Here is a 23,614-nt window from a genome sequence, read left to right as displayed (position 1 = left end):
AATATCACACTCTGGGCAGAATGATAATTTACACACCGCACAGGGGGTGGAAATTAACATTAAAAAGCTGGCTGTTATGCGCAGAGGGCGGCTGCAAAGTAGAAAAATCTTACCTTGCAGCACGCTGCCCCCACCCCGCACATAGTGCCCAGCTTCTGAGCACTGAAATGAGGGAGCATTGTGACCTGAGCGATACAGCGTTCTGGTCGCATCACTTGCCCCTTTTCACTATCCTTCAATCAAATGTTTTGTATTTCTTTAAAGAATACAAAACATTATGTGATTGGAGGAGGAAGATGATGCCAAATTCCACCCCTAACCCCCCCCAATCACAGAATGTCTTGTATTCTTTAAAAAAATACAAGACATTTTCTGATTGGAGGCTAGTGAAAAGGGGCGTGTGATGTGACCAGGGTGCGGTATAGCTCGGGTTGCATCATTAGCTGGCTTCAGTGCTTGGAAGTTGTGTGCTCTGTGCCACAAGGTAAGATTTTGCCCCTTTGCCACAGTGTGAAAGTATAGCATGAGCTGTAATATCCAGCCGATACAAATGTTTGAACTGCACGGTAAAAAGAAGCGATCGGAACAGTTAACACACCCGGCCATTGGTGATGTTTCTTTTTACATTTAAAATTGTGTAAACTTGTATTTGCCTGAGTTCTGCCCCAAATACACCAAAAACCCAAATCCGCACCCACTAACGAAAGAGAAAAGTGTAAATCTTTTTTTTTGTTGTTCCTAGAACATTTAGCCAAAGCAGCTCAATGAGCAAAATTTAGATTTTCATTGAGGGAAAAATCAATGTAGCCAAAATGACTCCCCTCATCCCTATTCATGAGATATCTGCACCTGAAAAATACAATAGAAATATCAATACAGTATACTTACAAAACCAAATGGAAATTAAAACAGAGGCATAGAGAGTACTTACATTGTATTTCTCAAAGAATCCTAAATAACGGATGACTCCCAGCCATACTAGCATGGTAGATGTCCCCAGGAGAATGCTGCACACATCATAACTGGATAGGCTCTGTTTAAGAAAAAAAAACAACATCATTGTACAAAAGTTAAAAAATTTTACTTTTAGAAGCATCACAATTTAAAATACTGAAAAGGAAAAACAAATTTGCTACGACCATGATATAAAATAACTTAGAACATGTTTACCTCTGAATTGCAGCCATCTAGCAAATGTCATGTAATACAACTGGTCTAGTCATTTTGTTTCTGAAATGTCCTCACTATTTACTGGCTTTCATTTCTATTCAAGAAGCGGCTCGTTTTAATGCAGAGTTCTAATACAGGCCATGATTTGAGGTTTCAGATATCACCGCTGGGACCAGTTAGTAGAGAAAAGCATCAGGTACAGGTACACAGATACATGGAAAGGGTCTATGAACAGTATATAGACCTGTAAATTATCTACAGGGACTTCTGCGCTCGATTAATTTAAGAAAAACTGGGCATTACTCCTTAAAGCTGCTCACTTAAATTGGCTGCATGAGCCTGTACACACACACACACACACACACACACACACACACATATAGGGTTTTTTTCTCTCACAGTAGTATTGTTCAATATAATATTTGTTTTTTGCACATATTATTTGTTTACTTGTTGGGTGATAGCGCCGCTTCACATATTTGAATAGTATATAGACCTGACTGTAGATAAAACCGGGTGCAGTGATCTGAATAGTGTATAGCTCAAATGGTATGAAATACAGGTATATGGATCTCTGAATAGCTTATATAGCAGGAGAACCCGGGAACAGCTGTATGAAGCTATTAATATTTTATGATGTCATTGTGACAGCGATGATGAGAATATGAATAGTTTATAGAAAAGTAGAACTAGGAACAGTTCATTGATAAAGTCATACCGAGAATCTAGTGTGTTCAGGGAACATAATCAGTTTCTGTATCAGGAGGTACAAGAAGCCAGGATCTTTGGACCTAGGACCATTTAACAAATCAGGTAGAAGGGGGAATCAAGTGTAGCAAAAATGATTCAAGTGTCATAAGAGGTTTTGTGAACTCAGTTTTACCAGGGATGACAGCTTACTAATAGGCAGGGCACACGCTGAAACAGCAAAATAATCAGAAGTGACATTCCCGGGAAGGTGGTCTGAGATGACAACAGACAAAAGCAGACAGTCAGAGCAGCTACAAAACGATGTTTCAATGTAATCACAGTAACAGAAATAAACCCGAGAAGTGTAAACAGAAGTCAAGGAGGACCTGTCAACCAGGAACAGGCTCAATGTCCAGAAATCACTTTAAGTACCCCAGATTAGGGCAGGTGTTAACTGCAGTGTGACTTAAAGTACAATTAAACCTTCGGTTATTTTTGCATACATCTACTGCTACCAAGCAGTAGATATATGCAAAAACATGAAAACATTTAAAAAAAAAAAAGTTACTAAATAGGTAAAAACTTACCTGGGTCTCTGCCGCTCTCTCCCGTTTGAAGATTCTCAAGCAGCCGTGAAGGATCATGGGGCGGGTGTATGCGCAGTAAAGATCTTCGGCCGGGAGAAGAGGAGAGACACAGTGTAAGTCAATGCAGATAGCGTGCACGCAGACAGACACCATGGGACAGGAAGAGACAGCAATCTGCGCTGGATCAGAGACCGTCACCAGCACTGAAAGGATTGCTGAAAACTACTGGGAAAAGGAAGATGATCGCATCAAGAGGCATCATATAAGGTAAGTCCTTAAAGTAGAATTTGGGGGGGGGGGGATGTGACTTTAATGTCACTTTAAGCTGCAGTGCTAAGTAACAGCCCAGTTTGTGAAGGCTCAAGGCTGATTGTTACATATTAATAGGGAAGATGAAGCCAGGAGACTAAAAATAACTATTAGGGAGTAGAGATGCTACAGCAGGGGGAACAGGGCTTTAGATATGGTAATGTGTAATGACAAATATATGGATGAAAGAATTAAGACCTGGCAATGGATCTTATGAACACCCTGTAAAACAGGTGCTATGATGAGTCATATGTGGTAATGATGGCTAAAAATAATGATCAGACCAGTAAGTACCAGGAGACACGTAACAGGAGTTGTGAAGAATAATTGCACAGGTGGTACAGGGAATCGGCTACCATAATGGAAGCTCTCAGCTGCTATTAGTACAAGTCATGTAAGGATCAGTAGCGATAATGCAATTCATTAGCAGTGGACAACAAACAAGTTGTTAGCTTGCTCCATCACACTGCAATATGGCACCAGCATGGTGCTCAAGTGACATAGGATTCAAATACTAACTTTTGGTTGAATGGCCCTTTACTGCATTAATAGATTGCTACTGCTTGTTTATATAATCTGTTTTTACCCTGAGGTCTGTCCTTGATAAATATCCAAATCTAAACCAAGCTGCGCCTGTCATGTCAGTGTGCTATTGACTACTAAGGAGTTACAAATTTCAGATACATCAGTTCAATCTCCATCTGCTCACGCAAACATATTGCAATATAGTGGAAAAGAACAGTAAATCCCCAGTTGCAGTTATTCCCATATTTCCCTTCTTCCATTCTTTTCTTCCTAACATCTTTTTAATGCTTTATTTTCTGTGCTTCTTGTCCACTCACCTTTGCCTGAATCTCCATCTTCAGAACGGAACCTACGATGGATAATATGTCACTCACAATAATCAGGATGTACCAGCCATTGACAAGCTCCATTTGGTCTGACCAGGAGACAGCCTTTGAGAACCGTTGTTGGACATACATGACATATTCCTGTAAAGTGAATATATATACTCTTTAGTGACCCGGCAAGTATGCAATAAAGCTGGGACTGTATAAGGTGTCATCTTCACAATAGTGCATGTTGTAAGAGAGCCTGCCATTATTCTCCATGGATGTTCTCTATCCTAAAGCCTTTTAGGAGCAGCACAAGAGGAAAGGTTGTGCTTTACTGACCAGGCCTTGAAGGGCCATAAGGAGCTATTACTAACTTTCCCTGCCCTTGCCCATCTTAACTGCTCTACAGCAATTCTTGTGACTCCTCTAAGCAGTTTGCAGACATCCACACCTCAATTCTGCTGGTGTATGTACTGAAACGTTTCCACTAGGGATGCACCGAAACAGATACTAATATCCGTATTGGTGCCCATAACGAATATTTGCCAATGCCCAAATGCTCCGATACCTTCCCCGATACCGAATCTTCCTCTGACCGTCAATGCCATAGGGGAACATGAAGCCAGCTTCCCATGCGATCAGGAAGCTGGGCGGTGAGTAATGACCCACCTTCCTGATTGGCCGGGAAGCCAGCTCGATGCTGATTGGCCAGGAAGCCGGCTTCCCAGCCAATCAAGAAGCTGGGAGGCGGGTTATTACTGACCGCCCAGCTTCCTCATTGGCTGGGAAGCCGGCTCCATGCCAGCAGAAGCACCGGTATCAGTACTGGGTATCGGCGAGTACCAAAACTAAAATATCGGTACTCGTACTCTATACCAAAAACCGGTATCGGTGCAGCCCTAGTTTCCACACATTATTTAAGTGAGTAATAACCCCCTGGGAGGCGGGTTATTACTCACCGCCCAGCTTCCTCATTGGCTGGGAAGCCAGTTTCCCAGCCAAGCACAATCAAACAGGCCAAACAACATGGAGCCAACATGGAGCCAGTTCTATGCCTGTGGAAGCACCGGTATCAGTACTCGGTATCGGTGAGTACCGAAAGCAAAATATCAGTACTCGTACTAGATACCAAAAAAACGTATCGGTACATCCCTAGTTTCCACACATTAAGTATTTTCAAAATGTATCCTTATCTATAAGCTGCATGTAGAGACTTACTCTTTGAAGGTGAATTCCATTAACCACCGAACGTATGCAGAGGGTTAGGGAGGAAATACAGGTGATGATGATAACTGCATCAAATATCATCATGTAATGTGTATTCTTCTGTACTGTAAAGAATAACAAGATCAGTGCTTATTGGGTATAAATAAGGAATTCATGAAGATATATTACAAAATATTAACATACTAGGTGATATGGATGGATGGTGGACAAGTATGGAGGCTTATTTGCTTCTGTTTCCTAAGAATCAATGAATACATCTTCCTTTAAGTACTCCTGTATGTAAGAAAACTGGATTAGACTCAGTGTGAGGGTATATAACATGGGCCGAAGGTGGAATTTTGCAAACCCTATGAAAGTACCAATTGAGCACCTCAGGTATCCTCTGCAAATCCAAAATATTTTGAGCAGAATGCAAAAAAAAAAACAAAACACCTTTTTCCATGTCTATGGCTCTTCCAAGGAAATGTATCTAACAAAATGTCCACTAATGATATAGGGAATGTACTGGAAATTGCAGCATATAGGTTTCCAATGCTGAGCACCAGTGCATGGTAGTTTTCGAAGCAGGCATAGCATACGCATAAGCAAAAAAAAAAAGCTTCTTGCAGTTTAAAGGAGAACTATGCGGTGAGTGATTTTCACTCAGACTCATAGTTCTAGCCGACCTGTGACAATGAGACTGTCACAGGTCGGCTCAGTAGATCGGGAAGTGAGCAAACACATACCGGCGCTCGCTCACTTCTCGATCATGTTCCGGCAGAGAGCTGTGACAGGGGAGGGACTGGATTCCCCCCTCCCCGATCCTCCAGCGCTGACTGGCGGAACGGACGGGGGAGGGGGCGGGTACAGCTGGCTCTGCCTCTAGATAGGCAGAGCCAGCTGTCACTCACGCAGCTGGGTGGATCCGGACATAATTGTCAGGATCCGTTCCGACTGCGGCGTCTCAGTATACCAGAGAAAAATCCACTAGGAGTGTTTGATAATAAATCTTTAAAGCAATACTTACTGGACCCAGACACGTGCCACTCTCTGCATTCCTGGATGTCAATATCATTATCTAAAGTGATTTTAATCCGTCCACTGTGAGCTTTATTATCAAATGTTATCTGGAAATAAGTGATGCAATACACAGGTTATCATACACCATCAGGAGGTATCTAACGTATACAGTGTATTTATTCTTTCTACATCACAGGTTCTCACACTTATTATGCAATAAATATACATTATACAGACCGAGTGGCCCCCAAGTCTTAGAAGCCAGTGGTCAGCATTTTCCTGGTAAAGATACACACTCAAACCTCCTGATCAACATGTGACCTCCAGCAGTGTGTGGACATTCATTTTTAGACTTCCCCCATTGCTCTGTGTCATGTGAACGGTCATGTAGGAAAATCCTAGAACAGCACTAGGAGTTGGGTTCCATGCCAATAAGGAGAGAAGAGAATAAGTCAGAGAAGGTGTTCTATGTACAACCATGCCCCAACATCTGCAGCACCATGCTACAGCATCTGTACCACTAGAACTGCCCCATGTTAGCATAATACCACGCTGCCAGAACCAGAAGATATTAATTCTAGTGATTTCTGCTAGTTAATTATTTATTTTTCATGTTTACATTTCTGCCCTGTCTTACCCCTTTTATCTTTATATTTTGTTATGGATATTCCTGTGGGGAAATTAACAAAATGGGACTCAAGTAGTTTTAAGGGGGCAACAGAGAGAACAAATGTGGGAGCATTATTTTCTAAAGAGCCTGTGATAGTAGTGATGTCCTGACTGTATAGTCTATTGTAGCATGTCCACCATCTGTGGTCACATCCCACAGAAAACGATCACTTTTTAAGGTGAGGTCGGTTTTAATTAGTCTTTTATATCTGCTAATGTTTCAGCTATATATGTGATTGTCATCAATTTATTGTAAATAATAAATGTGTTCTACTCTTCAGTCACATATCCACATAGGGCAGCCATATTTGCTTGTTACATTTACCATTTACTGTTTGTATCGTGCTTAGTAGTAGTGGTGCAACAGAAATGAACATTTTAAAAACTTTTTTTTTATATTGTTATTTATTAATTTTTATTAAATTTTGTTTTACTTTACCTTAGGGGCTTTGGGGAAATATTGGGGGTCTAAACAGATTGTAAACATACTATGTCCTCAATCACTGATCGCTGAGTGTTTGTACCTCGCGCTCCTTCCTGACACGCTGTCACGGGAGGCTGAGCGAGTGGTGCGGGAGGAGAGCTCAGCCTCCTGCGACAGTGCTGGCTGTGTCCGGCCACAACGCTCTGCCGGACTGTGACAGGGGGCTGAGCGGTTCGGGGAGGAGAGACGCCGGCCGTTCACAGTGCTCTCCTCCCGCAACGCTCGGCCGTCTGTGACAGTTTCTCTCCTCCCCGCTGGGACACAGAGCAGCGCCCAGCGGGGAGGAAAGAAAGCAGGCATGCACCGCTATATCGGCAGAAAAATGGCCCATTCGTCATTTAGACAAAAGTGCAATTTTCAGCCGACAGGTTTCGGTGTCCGATATATCGATGCATCCCTACTTAGTAGTACAGGACAGTGGTGAAGCTTTACTATCTCTCTCTCTCACTGCAAGTCTACCAGTCTACTCAGATTGACTGAAAGCAATTATTATGCAGTTTATACTGGAATAGGTTTTAAAGAAGGACCCTTGTTCTCCGGGTGGAAGTAGAGGTTTTGCACACCCCTTGGTCAGTCAGAGCTCTCCAATCAGCAGGGAGAATGAGCTATAGGTCTGACCCAGAAGGGACCGGTAAAGAAAGACCACTGTTTTCACTGTTTTTCAGCATGCTGGCAGGGAACAGGCATTTCCACTCAGGCTGTGGCTGCTTTCTAAAGAAAGGAAACTGTAAGACTTTGCCCTCCTTTTGTTTGGATGCACATGGAATGTATGTCGTTGGTTGTTGCTTTGTATTTATTTATTACAGGCACTTATACAGCAATGTCAATTTCTGCAGTGCTTTACATGCTTAAAAATTCATATCAGTCTCTTCCCTCAGGGCCCGTTCATGCGCCGTTTTTTCTAGCGCAACCCGAACACAAGACAGCACAATGTGCCTCATCATGGATAGGGTCGGTTCACACCACTACATTCCGGTGCTGTGCACTTAAAGTATGGCATGGAGTACTTTTTTTTTTTTTTTTAAGCGCACTGCAGTGAGATGCGGTACAACCACTTTGCACTGCGTTGAGCCCATGGAACCGAATGAAATGTCACTTGTGTCTGGATCGAGCGCATCGGCACAGTCTAGGGACACGCACACCAGCATCCCTGCAATGAAGCAAGGCTGGTGTGAACGCACCCTCAAGGAGACAATCTAATGCCCCTATTTCACATACACATATACAAGGGCCAATTTAGACAGGAGCCAATTAACCTTCCATCATGCCTTTTGGAGAGTGGAAAAAAAACCAGAGTACTTCCACGCAAGCACAGGTTGAACATGCAAACTCATTGCAAATAGCGTCCTGGCTAGGATTACCCTAAAGGTGGCCATACACATTACAACCCTGGCAAGACTTTGGTCTTGCCAGGGTTGTAAAGTAATTAAAAAAACGTACGATCTGCCCATCTTGGACAGGCAGATCGTACTTGCGATCATCGCAAGCCCGCCCCCCTGAGGGGCGGGCTTCCGATGACTGCAATGCTGAACGGGCAGTGTGCGCGTGCGCACACCGGCCCGTTCGGCAGCTGTCGAACAAGCAGGCCACTAACTTGCCAAGGGTTTTACCAGCCTGCTTGTTTGACGGAAGATGTGCGACCGTACAGTAGAAACGGTTGCACGCCTGCCATACACTTTGCGATTATCATACGATCGTGGGCACCTTTACAGTGCTAACCACTAAGACACTGTGCTTAGATGGTTCAATGGGGCTTTAACCCAGCAGTTGTTCAGCAAAACTGAGTGTGTTTGCATGGCACACATCAATATTGTTTGGAAAATATTGAACATGGAGAAAAATCATTTAAATAAATTATTTCCATGGGTACACTTCAGAAAAGTATCTCAAAATATAGGCTTGGGGAGAATACATTATTATTTCTTTTTAAAGTAACTTTTTCTTTATTTTACTAGCCCTATACATATACAGTAACTCGAAGACATGTAGAACAAGATACCGTGCTATTGCATGAACACCAGCAAAAATATCACATACAGGGGCACATTTGAGCAATACCAATGAATATATAGGTAGAGATAATCAGATGGTGCATCACACGCACTCACTGTCACTGTAAAGTCGTAGCAGTCTGGCAGCTCATGGTGACGGATGGTCTGCAGGTTGATAGCTTTTAGTTTAAACATGATCTCCACGGTCACAAGTCTAGAGAAGTAAATAATTCACATGTTAAAAGCTCGCTGGAACAAAGAAACCAGGCTAGCTCTGTAGAGATTGCTCACCGATAAAAGTCCAGTGTCAGGTTCCAGAACTGCTCGTCAAGAGTGGGATCATTTATCGGGGTCATTGGTTCCACAAAAAAGCATTCTGCAGGCAAGAAGGAAATGCCTATTAGCATTCTAATATATGTTATTTAAAGCTGAATTCCAGGCAAACAACTGAACAGACCAGGCAGCACATCCGGCCTAGAGACCTGACTTTCCTCTGCTGCAGTTAGGTCATAAATCTTGGTCACCTCCGTGTACCTTGCAAATGGACTTTGAAGGAGCAGCAAAAGACCAATAAGATCAGCTTTCTGCTCTCTCTGCTTGTCATCATGTTTCTTATTAGTATGTGTGAATGCAGGACACTCGATTGGTCCCAAGAACTTCTGCTGCAGTGCTGCTGTAGAGGGTACTACAAAGAACTGATATCACTGTGACACTAAACTCAGGAGTTAAATCTTAAAAATGCATTCAAGTACCTTAAGGCCCTGTTCACACCTTTACGTTTTGTCGCGCGTTCAACGCTCTATGAACGCTCTACAAAACGTACAAACTTGAAAATCCCATTGTTTTCTATGGGTATGGTTCACACCTTTCCGTATTTCAGCCCGTCTGAATGCGCTACAAAACGGCCTACGCCCAAAGAAGTACATATACTTCTTTGGGGCGTTTTGGTCTCACGTTTCCATTGGGATACAGCCAAGTAGCCCTCGGAAACGCGCGTTTGTCGCATGTTTTTTTAACCGTGAATCGCTGTAAAAACGCACGACGCGAAACGCGCATATTCAATACGCCTAGGTGTGAACCCAGCCTTACTATTAACAAAAATATATCTTATTTGTGTATCACTCGGCTGTAAATCCTCAAATCATCTCTGAATTGGTGCCTACACTTTCCTTCCTTCTGGAGGGTGGCTTGTGTTCTTCATAGCCCCTGTGTGTTGTAAAGTAGTCACCGCTCCAAGCTCCGTCCTGTGATGGACTAAAATCTCAATAGAAATCAGTAAACTAAAACATGAGATTGTAGGAGTTGAGTGAATGAGTTTGAAGTGGTGACTACTTTACAACACACACAGTGACCATGGGGAACAAAAGTAGCCCCCCTCCAGAAGGAAGGACAGGACAGTGCCAATTCAGAGATGATTTGAGGATTTACAGCCGAGTGATACACAAATAAGATAAATTTTTTGTTAAAAGTTAAAAAGGTACTTGAATGTATTTTAAAATTTAACTCCTGAGTTTAGTGTCACTTTAAAGTGACATTAAAGGATAAATTTGTTTTCCCTCCCCCCAATGTTAATGTCAGCACTTACCTTAAATGATATCTCTTAATCCGATCTTCTTCTTCTTTCCTGATGTTTTCATCTGTCTCTCCAGCGGGGTGGCGGCTCTCCGATCCAACGCTGAATCCTGTCTGCTTGCTGGCACTTCCTGTCCCACGGTGTCTGCATGCGGGTGCACGCGTCCATAGACTTACCTTGCGTCTCTGCTAGTCTCCTGGCCGAGAATCCGAACGGCGCATGCGCCCGCCCCAAGATGCTTTCCGGCCTCCCGAACAGTTTCGTTTTCTTGGGCGGGAGCGCGCAGCGAAAACAAGGTAAGTTTAAACCGCTGTTAAAGCGGGTTTTTTTTTTTTTTTATAAACTGCTTGCATATATCTACTGCTTGCCAGCAGTAGATATACAGTAGGCAAAAAAAACGGAAGGGTTTAGAACCCCTTTAAGTCAAATCCAGTTATTTACACTAGTTGCATTTAAAATGCATTTGATGTTTTATTTTATATAAATAAACAATTGCAATAATTGGTATTTTTGTATATCGACCTAGAGTTCAATTTTAATTGACAAAAGCAGGATTCTTGTAATACACACAAAACATGAAAATGTGTAATATAAACAAAAATGATATGATGTATTTCTGGAAAATAAACATGATTTGTAACAGGACCGAGTTTGTAATTACCTTTCTCAATGTTAGGGTCAATATCAAAGGTTTCATTTCCAGGAAAGATGCTGCCCCGCTTATAAAAATACTGGCAGACAGTCATTCCGTGCCTTCCTCCTTCCTCTCTATCATAGGCATGATTGCCAACAGAGATATTTCTGAGCTCCAGGTACTGGGGACAAAAAGTTTAGCAACGATTACAATGACAAGAGACAATGAGAACATATTACAACATTTCGGCCTGAGGTATTGCTCAAGAGCTTCTGATTACCAAAGGGTGAAGGCACATCTGACATGTGCCCATATAAGTAAAAAGCAGACACCTTCTGATAACACATCTTACCATTATAGATCCCATTGTAGATCACATTATAGATCCATTATAGATCCCATCTCTCCAATCTGCTGCTGAAACTACCAAAAAAATCTAACTTCTCGATATGGGGCCGATATGCACTTTACCTTCCCCATCCCACAACGCAGTATTAAGTGATCTGTAACCAGCCTAAGCACTTTCATATGGGGCCATACCTAGACCTAATATAGATTTTCTGAGCCTCGGGTGGTTACTATGGCAGAACAGGGAGGCAGGAACTCTGAAGGTTTTAGGATGGTGCCTGCTATAACACTGGAGGATTACTTAGATCTTTATATGCGTGTGATAGGTAGGCTTGATCAGAAATCATGGCATTGAAGCCAATTTAAAGTGCTGCATACTAGCTCAGCCCACAGAATGCTTGCCCCTCCATTAATGAGCGACAGACACACCTCGTGGAAATTTATAGGCGCACTCTATAATTATTATTTTTGGACATCCCTCTGTTCTTTCACATTCCCTGATGCACTTCTTAACTCACTTGCCTACATTCAAAGTACTTACACTATATGGCCAAAAGTGTGTGCAGAACTAACCATCACACTTAAATGAGACATCCCAATCCCAAAAGAATGGCCATTAATAATGAGTTGACCCCTTTTGTAGTCATCACAGCCCACAATTTTCTGGGGAGGCTTTCCACAAAACTTTGGACTGCGCTTGTCCGAATTTGTGCCCATTCAGCCAAAAGAGCACTTGTGAAGTCAGGTACTGATGTTAGACTTAAAGACCTAACCAAAGGTGTTTTATAGGACGGTCAGGGTTCGGTGTAGGCCAAGCCACACAAAATTATGTCTTTATGGAGCAGGCTTTGTACACATGGGCACAGCCATACTGGTTTTCCCCAAACAGTTGCCACAAGGTTGGAAGTACACCATTCTCTGAATTTAGGGATGCACTGATACCGATACTAGTATCGGTATCGGTGCCGAGTATTTGGGCGAGTTCTCGTACTCGTCCAAATACTCCGATGCCTAGCCCCATACTTCTGGTATCAGGAAGCCGGGCAGCGCGGCTTCCTGATTGACCGGGAAGCCGGCTCCATGGTCTCGTGTCACTTTTGACGAGAGAGCATGGAGCTGGCTTCCCGGTCAATCAGGAAGCCGGGCAGCATGTAATGACGCACTGCCCGGCTTACTGATTGGTCGGAAGCTGGCCAATCGGGAAGCCAGGCGCCGTGTAATGGCGCGGCACCCAGCTTTCTGATTGGTCGGGAAGCCGGCTCCATGCTCTATTGGAAAAACCTCCTTGGTAATTCGGATGGCTGTCCCAACTACTTTTGGCCATATTGTGTTCTAAGACCTGACCAAAGCTAGGTTTATAAATACAATATTCCCAAAGCCTTACTCTTGTAATAGTGAAAGTGATATGATTATAAACATCTTCCTGTCGATAGACTGCATAGGTGTCGTCTCTGGGATCCTTGTTATCCTTGTAATCTTTCAGAAACAAGTGCTTGAATGCTATTGTGTTCTCTTCCTTGAAGGTGACGACCATCTGATTGCTGAGTCCGAACAGCACCAGCTAAAGGACACACAATGAATGTCATTAAGGCTGCCAATTTTTATAACAGTTAGGCTTTTGTTCTGCAGATGTACAGTACAAATTTGGTTAATTCCAAGAAAAGTTGAATATAGTGCATACTTTGTTTAATGCTGCCTCAAGGCCGTCTGCCTTTATAAACAAATATTTACCCTTAAAATATATCTAAAGCCATTTTTAAAAGAATTGTGGATACAATGGAGACACTAATATATTTTATTTGTTTTTTTATTTCTGTCCAAAAGTGGGTCCCGACCCCGTGTTCAGGGGGTCCCTGTGCGCCTTCCACTTTTCTAGGTGAGAGGCTCCTCAGCCTCCCTCTAGAGCAGCACTGTCAGTTCTTGCACCAAGCAGCCATTCAAAATATGCTGCCCTGTGCCGAGTGTCACCTTGAGGTGGGGTGGGCTCCATTCATATGTGCATTGCTTACAGCTCCCTCGCATGTCCTGTAGAGGTGCCTGGAGTGATGTAACATACTGGCTCTCAGCACCTCTACAGGGAGTACAAGCAATGCACATATGGATGGAGCTCCATTATAGCACAGCAGCCGACACTGGACCCTAGGCCAAGGATCCACTCCAGTTCTCATAAGGTAGGGAGACTGGGTGGGTTTTAAAAAAAAGAAAAATTATTTTTTTTGGGACTGTGTATGTGAAATTATGTCTGTGGTTGTGTTTTTGAGGGCCCATTCATACTAGTACAGTGCGTTAATCGCACAGTCCCATGCAATTAACGCACTGTACTTCGCAATCGCACCTACCGCGCGTTTTGGTGTGAGAAGTGCATTGCATTGCCATTTTGGCACCCCAAATGCACCTCCCACCCACAGTTCTATTGCCCGCATCGGAAGGCACAGTACGCAATGCCGTGCGTTCCATTGCAGTGTAACTTGGGTCACGACTTAATGACCGAGGACAAATGTGGGTCCTGAGGTTACACAGGTTGAGAACCACTGATCTAGAAGATATGTTGTCCGCACACCATTCTGCTTCGGAACGTCCTTTTTATTCGTATTCCTTTAGCGTGACATGTGAATGCAACGTTTTGGAGCCTCTCAGGACTCCTTCGTCAGGCAGAGTGTCCTTTGCCTGACGAAGGGGTCCCGTGAGGCTCCGAAACGTTGCATTCACATGTCATGCTAAAGGAATACGAATAAAAAGGACATTCCGAAACTCATTGGAAGATCTCCCCTCTATTCCTGTTCTGGTGGCAACTCAAAATTTAGGATTTACCCTCACTTTCATTCCCCCGGGACACTGGTGATCAGGACAATTATATAGAGTGCATCTCCCTAATGGGACACAGACAGTAGAAAAAAAAAATCCAACAGGGGACCTAACCCCTCACCATTATAGAATATCTAAACAAATGTGGCTTTAGCTATACTTTGAGCGCAAGAATATAAAGTAGCCATTTAAAGTCTTATAAAACGTTTTTTTATTTTTGTACAGAAACAGGATAATGTTTTTAACTTCCAGGTTACTAGAACACACATTGCAACCAAAGGGTGATTTTCAATGTTATAAGGATCAGAAGCTGATCCTTGTTTTCAGTTAGCTCCCATGCACACCGGCGTTCACATTAGTCTAATAAATTCCTCCGTGAGACTCATGCAATCTACTGCCCTTTTTTCTAGGATGGCCGCGCGGCAATCGCTGTCTGCATTGTGCAGGACTGCGCAATCCTGGGAGGTGTGATCCCGGATTGCTCAGCTCTGCACCGGGCCTCAAGGTAACTCTGATTATATATGGCACCCTTGGATTCCAAATGTTGAACCGGCAGATATTTGTTATTTTGTTTCACTCTTGAATTGACATGATAAAACAAACATATAAATCATACACTGTGCTTATAAATTCAGTCACTCTTGAATATGGCACTTGCCTTTTGTAACCAGTTCATCATACCAACGTCTGTTTTGGTGATTTGGGCTGTTATGATTTTCTTCTTTTTTGTCTTATATTTGAATAAAAACATTTATAACTAAAACAAACATTTCCTTTATCTTAGGCAAAGCCAACCACATACATAAGACACGCACACAATCGCATACACATGTCTGGCTATAGAACGTACCTGAATTGTCACCAGTGCTATTTTTAATATCTGAATACACAGCTTCCATGGCTTGCGTCCCCGGGCACGAAATTTCTCACAGGGGTTCATGAAAAAGAATTTAAGCTTTCTCCTCAGCTGGTCTTCCAAGAGGAGCTCCTCAGACATGGAGCAGGTCTTGCTCATGTATGGACTCTCATGTTCTTCCATTGAAGCAGACTCTTTTATTATTGTGTCTGGGCTATCCATTACTGCAAGATAAATCAAATGCAGAAAAGCAGAAATGATAGAAGGTTATTTTTGTCCATTTTGAAGTTAGGGTGGTTACAACCAAAGCTCTATTTACAAATAATTAAAACCTTCTGATGTCTAAAAAGCTCTCTTAAAACCGTAGCTCCAGTGGCTGTTCTTGCCCTGATTCACCAGAATCCACAAACTCCGGAGATGCCTCAGAAAACATTGTTATCTTAGAATATTTTGTTTTGTCCTGAAAACAAACCTTTGCAGGATCTTTAGAGTTTGTGAATTCTGGTAAACCAGGGCAGAAGGGGAACGAGGAGACTCCGCTACTAAAGGCTTTACAATAGGACCAGAGTAAAGCAGGCCATGCACAGAGTCACCCATTACTACCCCTTTTTGGCCAGATTGACTGACAGGAACAGGTACAAATTGACATTGCTGGGTGACCCTTTTCTGGCGACGTTGACTTTTAGTTACATCTGAATGATTTGTCATCTTACCGTTGGGGGGGGGGGTTATTTTTTACTATATAATGAAAAAAGTACCGTAAATTTTAAAAAAAAAAATTGTCCATACACTTTGTTATAAAACATCTATTCTAACCCATATTTTTGGTAAAACATAAAAGACGGGGTCACGTCGGGTAAATAGACACCAAACATGTCATGCCTTAAAATTGCGTGTGCCCGCAAAATCGCAAACAACAACCACACTGAAAATTGACCACAGGCGCCGCTTAAAACGCTTTTACCGCTCATCAGTTTAGCGTCATCAGTAATTAATGGCCCTGAAATTACTGCTCAAACTCCGACGTTCGCGGTTATATGTAACATGTGCGTAGGGGGGGGGGGGGCGGAGGACTTAAAAAATGTTTTTATTTTTAAAATGTTTTAATGCTTCATTTTTTTTATGATTCTTTCATTTTTGTACAACTTTTTTTTTTTTTTACACAACTTTATTGCTATTACATGGGGGGATAGGAAGCCCCCTATGTGATAGCCAATTTACATGCCAGGTCCTCTTTATGGAGACATCAGGGGTCTCCAAGACCCCTAATGTCACCTAGGGACCCCCAGAGAAGCTGACGAGATCTGCTTCATCAGCTTCTGTAGCTGGAGAGTGACACTGAATGCAGGAACGGATGTAATATACATCACTTCCTGCATTTGGGGACTGAGAGAAGATCAAAGGGAGATCGTGTACTGATCTCCCTTTCATCTTCTGTCACAGAGCCGTGCCGCCCCCGGCCGCATCGGGCACAGCGGATCTCAGGACCGACAATGCCTTTTTGGGTCTGGTTCGTAGGACTGTACGTACATTACAGGATGTTGGCTCCTGTTAGACATGCAGACGAGGAGTGCCCGCCTCTTCCTCCGGGTCACTGAGGTTTTACTGCTGTCTGTATCCTCATTAGAAAGATTTAATCTCACTTCCAGTTCTTAAGACAACAGGAAGTGAGAGGAAATCTACACCTAGGAAGGGAAATTCACTCCTAGGAATTATCATGGGAAAAAGATGTCTCCACTGAAGCTTTATCACCAATCCTTGTTTCCACAACAACCCAAAAGTTTCCAAATCCAATTGTCATAGGGGCAGAAAGTGAGGTGAAATCTTCTGAACAGGGGCACAGACAGCAAAACAAACGTTACAGGGGGTTAACCCTTCCCTGTGCTATCCAAAACTAAAAATATTTTTGGGGCTGGAGTTACACTTAAAAATATTTACCTGTTCCAACTTACATAGAAATTCAACTTAAGAAGAAACCTACAGAACCGATCTTGTTCGTAACCTGGGGACTGCCTGTGATATATACACTCAGGGCTGGAAGGGCTTAGCAAAGAAGTTGGGCAGAGGAGAAATTATTCTAGATGGGAAAAGCAATTGCAGGCATATTGTGGTGTCTGCTCTTAGTCAGGTTTTAAAAGTTTAAAAAAAAGAACTCTTTTAAAAAAAAATTTGTATTAACTCTTGCAGTGGAGTTACCACACACAGTGCAAGGGTTAAGAGACGAAAATAAAGTTATACTGGCATAATACTTGGAGTCGGCGTGCTCTTAGACTGGTCCCTGGAGCCTCTCTCTCCCTCGGCTGCAGTGGTCTAAGGTCCGTGAGTCATCACGTTCTATACACAGTGTATAGGACATGAGGATGCCAAGGGACATGCCATTGCTGCAGCAGAGAAAGAGACAGGCCAGAGGGAAAGCTGTCACAGCCAGCCAGCTCCAAGGATTGGGTGAGTATGTTTAAAATGGACTGCAGGTTTATATTTAGGACATGTTTCTGAGTGGAAGCAGCATGAGAACTTTCATGTAATACCAGGTCAACCTTCGCAAGACCTCGTGATAAATGTGTGCCAGCACAATAGGTTGAAAGGTCTTTATTACACCAACCTAACCTGTATTCCTGCTCACCCTCCTGCCTCCGATATTTGCACAGCTATGTACATACATTTCAGGACTGTGTGGCGCTTTCTAAAATTTCCCAACATTTACTCTGTATTTTAGGTTTACTCTCTAGCATTTCCCTAATCAAACCTAATAACAGGATTGATCAGGCAGCTCAGTCATCAGACTGAAAAGACTATAATCAGGTTCTAATGAAAGGTGGGGGTAAGAACACTAGAGCCATTGTTTAATAATGACATGACCCAGCTTTTCTAACTAACAGGACAGAAATAATGAAAGGAAAAAATTGGTCTTCTTTCAAATTAAATGTCATGCAAAAGTAAATGAATTCAAGAGTCATAACAGACCCTCAAATTGGAGTAAACAAGGTACTATTGCTCTAGCTTAACCTCCGATTCCCAAATAGGTAGAGAACTAGGACATGTAACATATATTAAGTACATTACCAATGAGTCAAAAACACACGGTGCATAATAAATTGAGGATGTGCTGCTTCAGGCTAGGTTCACACCTAGGCGACACCTCACCGCGCAGCAATCGTGCACGATTCCGCGTGGCCAGGAGTCGCCAAAGTGTGAACCGATCGCGCTGTGGGTGCCATTATTTTCTAATGGCACCTCAGTCGGGCCAGGTGGATCGTGCGGGATTCCGACCGTGCTTCCGAACGCGATTGTGGCTAAAACAGCCGCAAGTCGTATATCGCAAGAAAAAGGTACTTTTTTTCTGCGATTTCCACGCGGATGTCACCCCACTGAAATCAATGGGGCCATCGCCTCCTGCATCGTATAGGACCGCACAATCCCGGGACGCGCGTCCCCGTTGTAGTGCAGGTGTGAACCAAGCCTTACAAAACACGAATAAGGCCTAATTCACAAAACTAACACACCAGGATAAGAATCTTTCTAAAAAGCGACAACAATATTCAATGGGATTTATAAATTACAGTCACATCAGTAAATCACAGATCCTTATCCTTGTGTGAAGGTTTTGTATAGGGATGCACAGATACTTGGCATTTTCATGAGAACTACCAGGGTTGCAGCGGTTGCAGCTGGGACCTGGCTCTGGCACTCCACCACTGTCCTGAAATCATTAGTCTGTATTGTTTTAGAAAAACTGTCACATGACAATAAACAAAAATGTATCAGTACTCGTACTTGTAAGTACTCGGCAAGTATCAGGACTCGTACTCGCAAAACTGGTATCTGTGCATCACTTTATTTATAGTTATAAAAACAAAATCGTACATTAAAACAGAGATGTACAAATCCCGGGAGCTCCTTACAAATGACAGCTGCCTCCTAATTTTTTCATTTTTCTCTAGTGTAGTCTTGGAGCTCAAAAGTATCGGTACATGTACTCGTACTTGTACTGAGTACTGTACTTGGTATCTGTGCAACCCTAGTTTTGTATATGGAATCTTAGTGACAAGAACAAAATGTTAATATACTATCTAACCCTACAGGTCTTGTTGTTACCTCTTGTAATGAATCCCTCTGTTATAAGGCTACAGGATAATGCACGTAGAACAAGGAACTTAAACATAACACAATAAGCTTTTTATAATTCGCGTAATAACGCTGACCATGATCCAATAAAACCTAACAATCCAATGACCCTTAAGCTGGCTAATGCTATGATCTTGCTACCAAACTTTATGAAATGAATACTAAAGTCTCTGTTTAATAATGAAATCTCCAAGTCATTTGAAAATTGTTTCCTTACTGATGCTGCACTTGCTTCAGCAATTATTCTTATGTCAGTAATAGCCCTTTAGTGTTCTTCACCCCCAGACGCTTTTAGGAGTTCTGTCGAAGGCCCTGTACTGACTATGACATCACTAAAGTGACTGGCTTCTAACTGTGAAGCCTAAGATGCCTGAGGCTATGTATAGGAGACTATGTATAGCAGTGACAGCAGTAAGTTCCAATGCCTGGCACCAGGAGAGGAAACTGTTATGGAAATTTGCTTGGTTTAACGCACAAATCCATGCCAAACACAAAGAATTTCCCCGTGCTTAAAAGCACAGTTGTATTACGCTCTTTTGTGCAAGGACCGGAGAGTGTAGACTGTAGAGTCATGTAGAGTAAGACACGATGCTGGTTCAAGCTGGAGTCAGTGTAAAAAGGGCCGAACAGACCCCCCCACTCCTTCATTTATTAAGGTCAAAGGACGACGGCCAGTGGGAGACGGCTTTACAACCTCTGCCAGTCAGCCCAAAAAGTACAGGTACATATCAAAAGGAAAAGGGGAATACACCAACATGGCCGAACAGCCATGTGGTTGCCCATCCCATCCCCCATCATGGTCAGCATGGACCCCCTTCAATACTGCTCCGAGTGACCAGTATCTAGTAAGATCATTCTACTTGTTCTTACAGGTCTGAGACTATCTGAGGAGACATTGCTAATGCGGTTATCCATATATGGTACCGGTATACGGACAAGGCAATGTCTTCTTATAAAAGCAGATATGTATCCAAAAGGGATAGCGCAGCCCGCAATAGAGGTATAATACGCATCTCGTTATACGGACTCCAATGGTTTAACCCCAGTGCCTATTTAAATCCGGGTCACGCACCAATCGAGCATGGCCCAGAAATCCAGACACAGGGAGACATGATGACAATATTACAATATGCTAAAAACACATCCTAGTAAAATTTCCACAACAAAACTCAGCCTGTGTCCCACTGTCACTCACTGGAGGCTTCACAGGCAGCAGCCGAAAATTGAGGTAGCTCCTGTTGTTCAGCCCGACTGGTCTACCCACTAAGTGAGTCTTCCAACAGGCTACTGCCAATAGCTCTGGACCTGAAAAAAGCTCTGCAGCTAACTTTTAGGAGGACAGGATCTGGAAACCACCCTACGCAAAGCCCAGTGCCCTAAGGTAACTTCTGGGCTATCCCCGCAATGTCCAGTTCAGTAGGGTCCAAGCGTAGAACCTACAAGAACCAAGAACCACTACAAGAACCAGGCTGAGGTCGACCGTGCCAGAAATCTGTAATATCAAAGAGACAAAGCTCCAGCAGCAATAAGAGAAAAATCTTGATTGAAGAAAAAAAGTTCAAGCAAAGTCAGAATTGTAGAAAAGACCCTCATCCTCTGAGGAGACATTTTAGTAGCAGGAGGATTTATCCTGGGCTGGCCTAGAGTTTTTTTGCTTGCCAGTGCTCCTGTAGACGGCAGTATGATCCAAAGGTTAAAGACTTCCTGTGTCCCTCAATGGACTAGAAATTAAAATAGTTTTTTTTTTTTTTTACTCACTGTGAAATGCTTTTCTTTGTGTCCTTTGTGGGACACAGGTCCCACCTCACTGTGTTTATGAGCATGCTCTCTGTATGCTGTGCTACAAAACGGAGGCATACTAATAGTGGGGGAGTTCTTCCGGGATGACCTACAGTTTTTATATTGGACAGTATCCAATCCTTCTGGAGGCGGGACTATAACCCTTAAGGTTAAAGGCGTCCTGTGTTCCTCAATAGACTACAAGCAAAGATTTTACTGTTATAGTGATACAGAGATAGTACACAAATCCCATTTTTGGAATGTGCAATAAATTAACCACTTTCTAAATTAACTTATATGAAAACACCCAAACTAGCCATGAAAACGTACGTTCGTTAACCAGCACAACACTGCCAATTATTTAGCACTTTGAGTGTGCGTGATTTCTGCTCATGGCTGATCTTAGAGGAAAAAACAGTTATCCCAAATGAATATTCCTAGCTGACTACTGTAGTTCCCATGAGATAAGGGTGATGCTCGTTTACTTGGTGTATTAATATGCTTGCTTGGCTGAAACAAGTCATACATGTTTATGTTACAACTGTCCTAAGAAAAACAAAAATGACTGACCGCTATGTCATCCCTGAGTAGTGTTACATATCCTCAACTGGTCTGCATGAACACTAGAAATTTCATATTCATGGGCTGCTTTACAAAAACTGGAGCCGCTGCACACACCAAAAGCAGCCAATCAATATCAATCACATCTTAGAAGCCAAGATAGATAGATAATATACACATACATAAATATGTGTATATGAAGAGAGAGGAGAGAAGAGAGAGGAGAGAAGAGAGGGGAGAGAAGAGAGAGGGGAGAGAGAGAAGAGAGGGGAGAGAAGAGAGAGGGGAGAGAGAGAGAAGAGATAGAGAGAGAAGAGTGTGTGTCCACTTGATATTTTAAATTATTGAAAAGCGAATATAACAAAAATATGTTTTAATAAATGTGTGTAATAAAGATGTATCCAAGTGAGAGCTGAGAGTGGGAGCATTGTAGAGAAGTACATAGGATATATATCCAGCCCAGCAATACAACATGAAGAAATGACACTTTTAGAGAGTTATCTATGACTTTAGAAATGTATAAATAGTGTACATACAGTGTGAGTGTGAAGTCGTCTCTGTAGTGTATACACCTGGGAGATTGGTATATAGCGCCAGCATGAACATGTATCTACATGAAGAGTTTCCCTACACTGGAGTCCAGCACATGTTCCTATGCCCAGGTACATAGCAGAATGACGGGTATTGTACTCACCGGACACTCCGCTCCTGTGCTTGCTATTCGATTATACCAGACGGAGATTGCAGTGCGGTTTGTAGTCCCAGGGCTTCATTAACTATTACTTGTGCATCCTCGGCTCTGATGGTGACTGTGCAGGTCCCTCCAATGTCCTATAGCCCTTTAAAAACAAATACGTTGGTTTGATAGTTTGCAGTTAGTACAGGTCGTCCCCCTCACTTACTAGCAGTCTCTTTATCTGAGTGTCAGCTCTCTATCACTCTGTGCCAGTCTACATCCCCTTCTCTCTCTGACAAAGTTCATTTCAGCGACAGTCTCAGTTTATATCTGTCAATGAAAATCACTTGTATCTCTCTTATCTTATCCCCCTGTACGTCTCTCTCTTATCCCCCTCTATGTATCTCTCTTATCCCCCTGTACGTCTCTCTCTTATCTCCCTGTACGTCTCTCTCTTATCTCCCTGTACGCCTCTCTCTCTATTATCCCCCTCTATGTATCTCTCTTATCCCCCGGTACGTCTCTCTCTTATCCCCCTGTACGTCTCTTTCTTATAGCCCTTCACGTCTCTCGGTTATCCCCGTGTATGTTTCTACATTTTACCCTCCATGTCTCCCATTCGCGGTCCTGTCTGTCTCTCTCAGGTTTGCGCATCTCTGTCAGATTCTCCGTCACGTGACCTGACCGCTAGCTCTGCTGCAACCATGGAGACGCATGAGGGCGGAGCTGGAAATCCGTCCGCTTTTTCCATGGCTTGTGGTGCTGCCAATCACTGTATATCACCGCCCATTCTCCCGTGTATGCGGAGTGAGATGCCCATTGGCCGCCGCGCTGTCAGGTGCTCGGTGCATTGCCTTGGCAACGAGCTGCTTCTAGGGACGCTGTACGGGGAAAGCTGTACCCGGTGTGCACAGCGGCGGATCCGTAATCAGGACGAGGTGAGTGTCTCCGCTGATATTTGGGATTGGTTGTGGCTGCTCTGGAGTTTCTCATCACGTGCGGCAAGTGGGGTCCCCTTTGTGAAAGAATGGGTCGTTCTCAGGAGCTCAGTGAATACAAGCGTGGTACCGTAATAGGTTGTCACCTGTCCATCTGTGAAATTTACTTGCTACTAAATATTCCACAGTCACCTGTTAGTGGTATTATAACAAAGTGGAAGCAACTGGGAACAACAGCAACTCAGCCACGAAGTGGTAGGCCACGTCAAATAACAGAGCGGGGCTAGCGCATGCTGAAGCGCAGAAGTCAACTGTCCAAACTTCGTGTGGCCTTCAGATTGGCACAACAACAGTGCG

General features: G+C 43.1%; 1 protein-coding gene across 2 annotated transcripts in view; it reads right to left on the bottom strand.

The window, feature by feature from the left end:
- Window positions 1-22,363, bottom strand: part of MCOLN3 (mucolipin 3) — a 28,917-nt gene extending 6,554 nt beyond the window's left edge. For both annotated transcript variants that reach the window (XM_018561862.1, XM_018561861.1), the window contains exons 1-10: window positions 22,338-22,363; window positions 15,173-15,402; window positions 12,902-13,078; window positions 11,197-11,350; window positions 9,254-9,338; window positions 9,080-9,176; window positions 5,826-5,925; window positions 4,811-4,923; window positions 3,599-3,748; window positions 932-1,033 (exon numbers count right to left, since the gene is read on the bottom strand). In XM_018561862.1, the coding sequence (XP_018417364.1) occupies window positions 932-1,033; window positions 3,599-3,748; window positions 4,811-4,923; window positions 5,826-5,925; window positions 9,080-9,176; window positions 9,254-9,338; window positions 11,197-11,350; window positions 12,902-13,078; window positions 15,173-15,400 (1,206 nt within the window). In that variant the 5' untranslated portion in view covers window positions 15,401-15,402; window positions 22,338-22,363. The remainder of the gene's footprint in view (window positions 1-931; window positions 1,034-3,598; window positions 3,749-4,810; window positions 4,924-5,825; window positions 5,926-9,079; window positions 9,177-9,253; window positions 9,339-11,196; window positions 11,351-12,901; window positions 13,079-15,172; window positions 15,403-22,337) is intronic.
- Between the last annotated feature and the right edge of the window lie 1,251 nt (window positions 22,364-23,614).

Source organism: Nanorana parkeri, unplaced genomic scaffold, assembly GCF_000935625.1.
Source record: "Nanorana parkeri isolate BGI_ZX_2015 unplaced genomic scaffold, ASM93562v1 scaffold548, whole genome shotgun sequence".
In the NCBI taxonomy this organism is placed as follows: Eukaryota; Metazoa; Chordata; class Amphibia; order Anura; family Dicroglossidae; genus Nanorana; species Nanorana parkeri.
The sequence above is the reverse complement of the archived record's forward strand: the minus strand, read 5'-3'. Positions and strand labels throughout refer to the sequence as shown.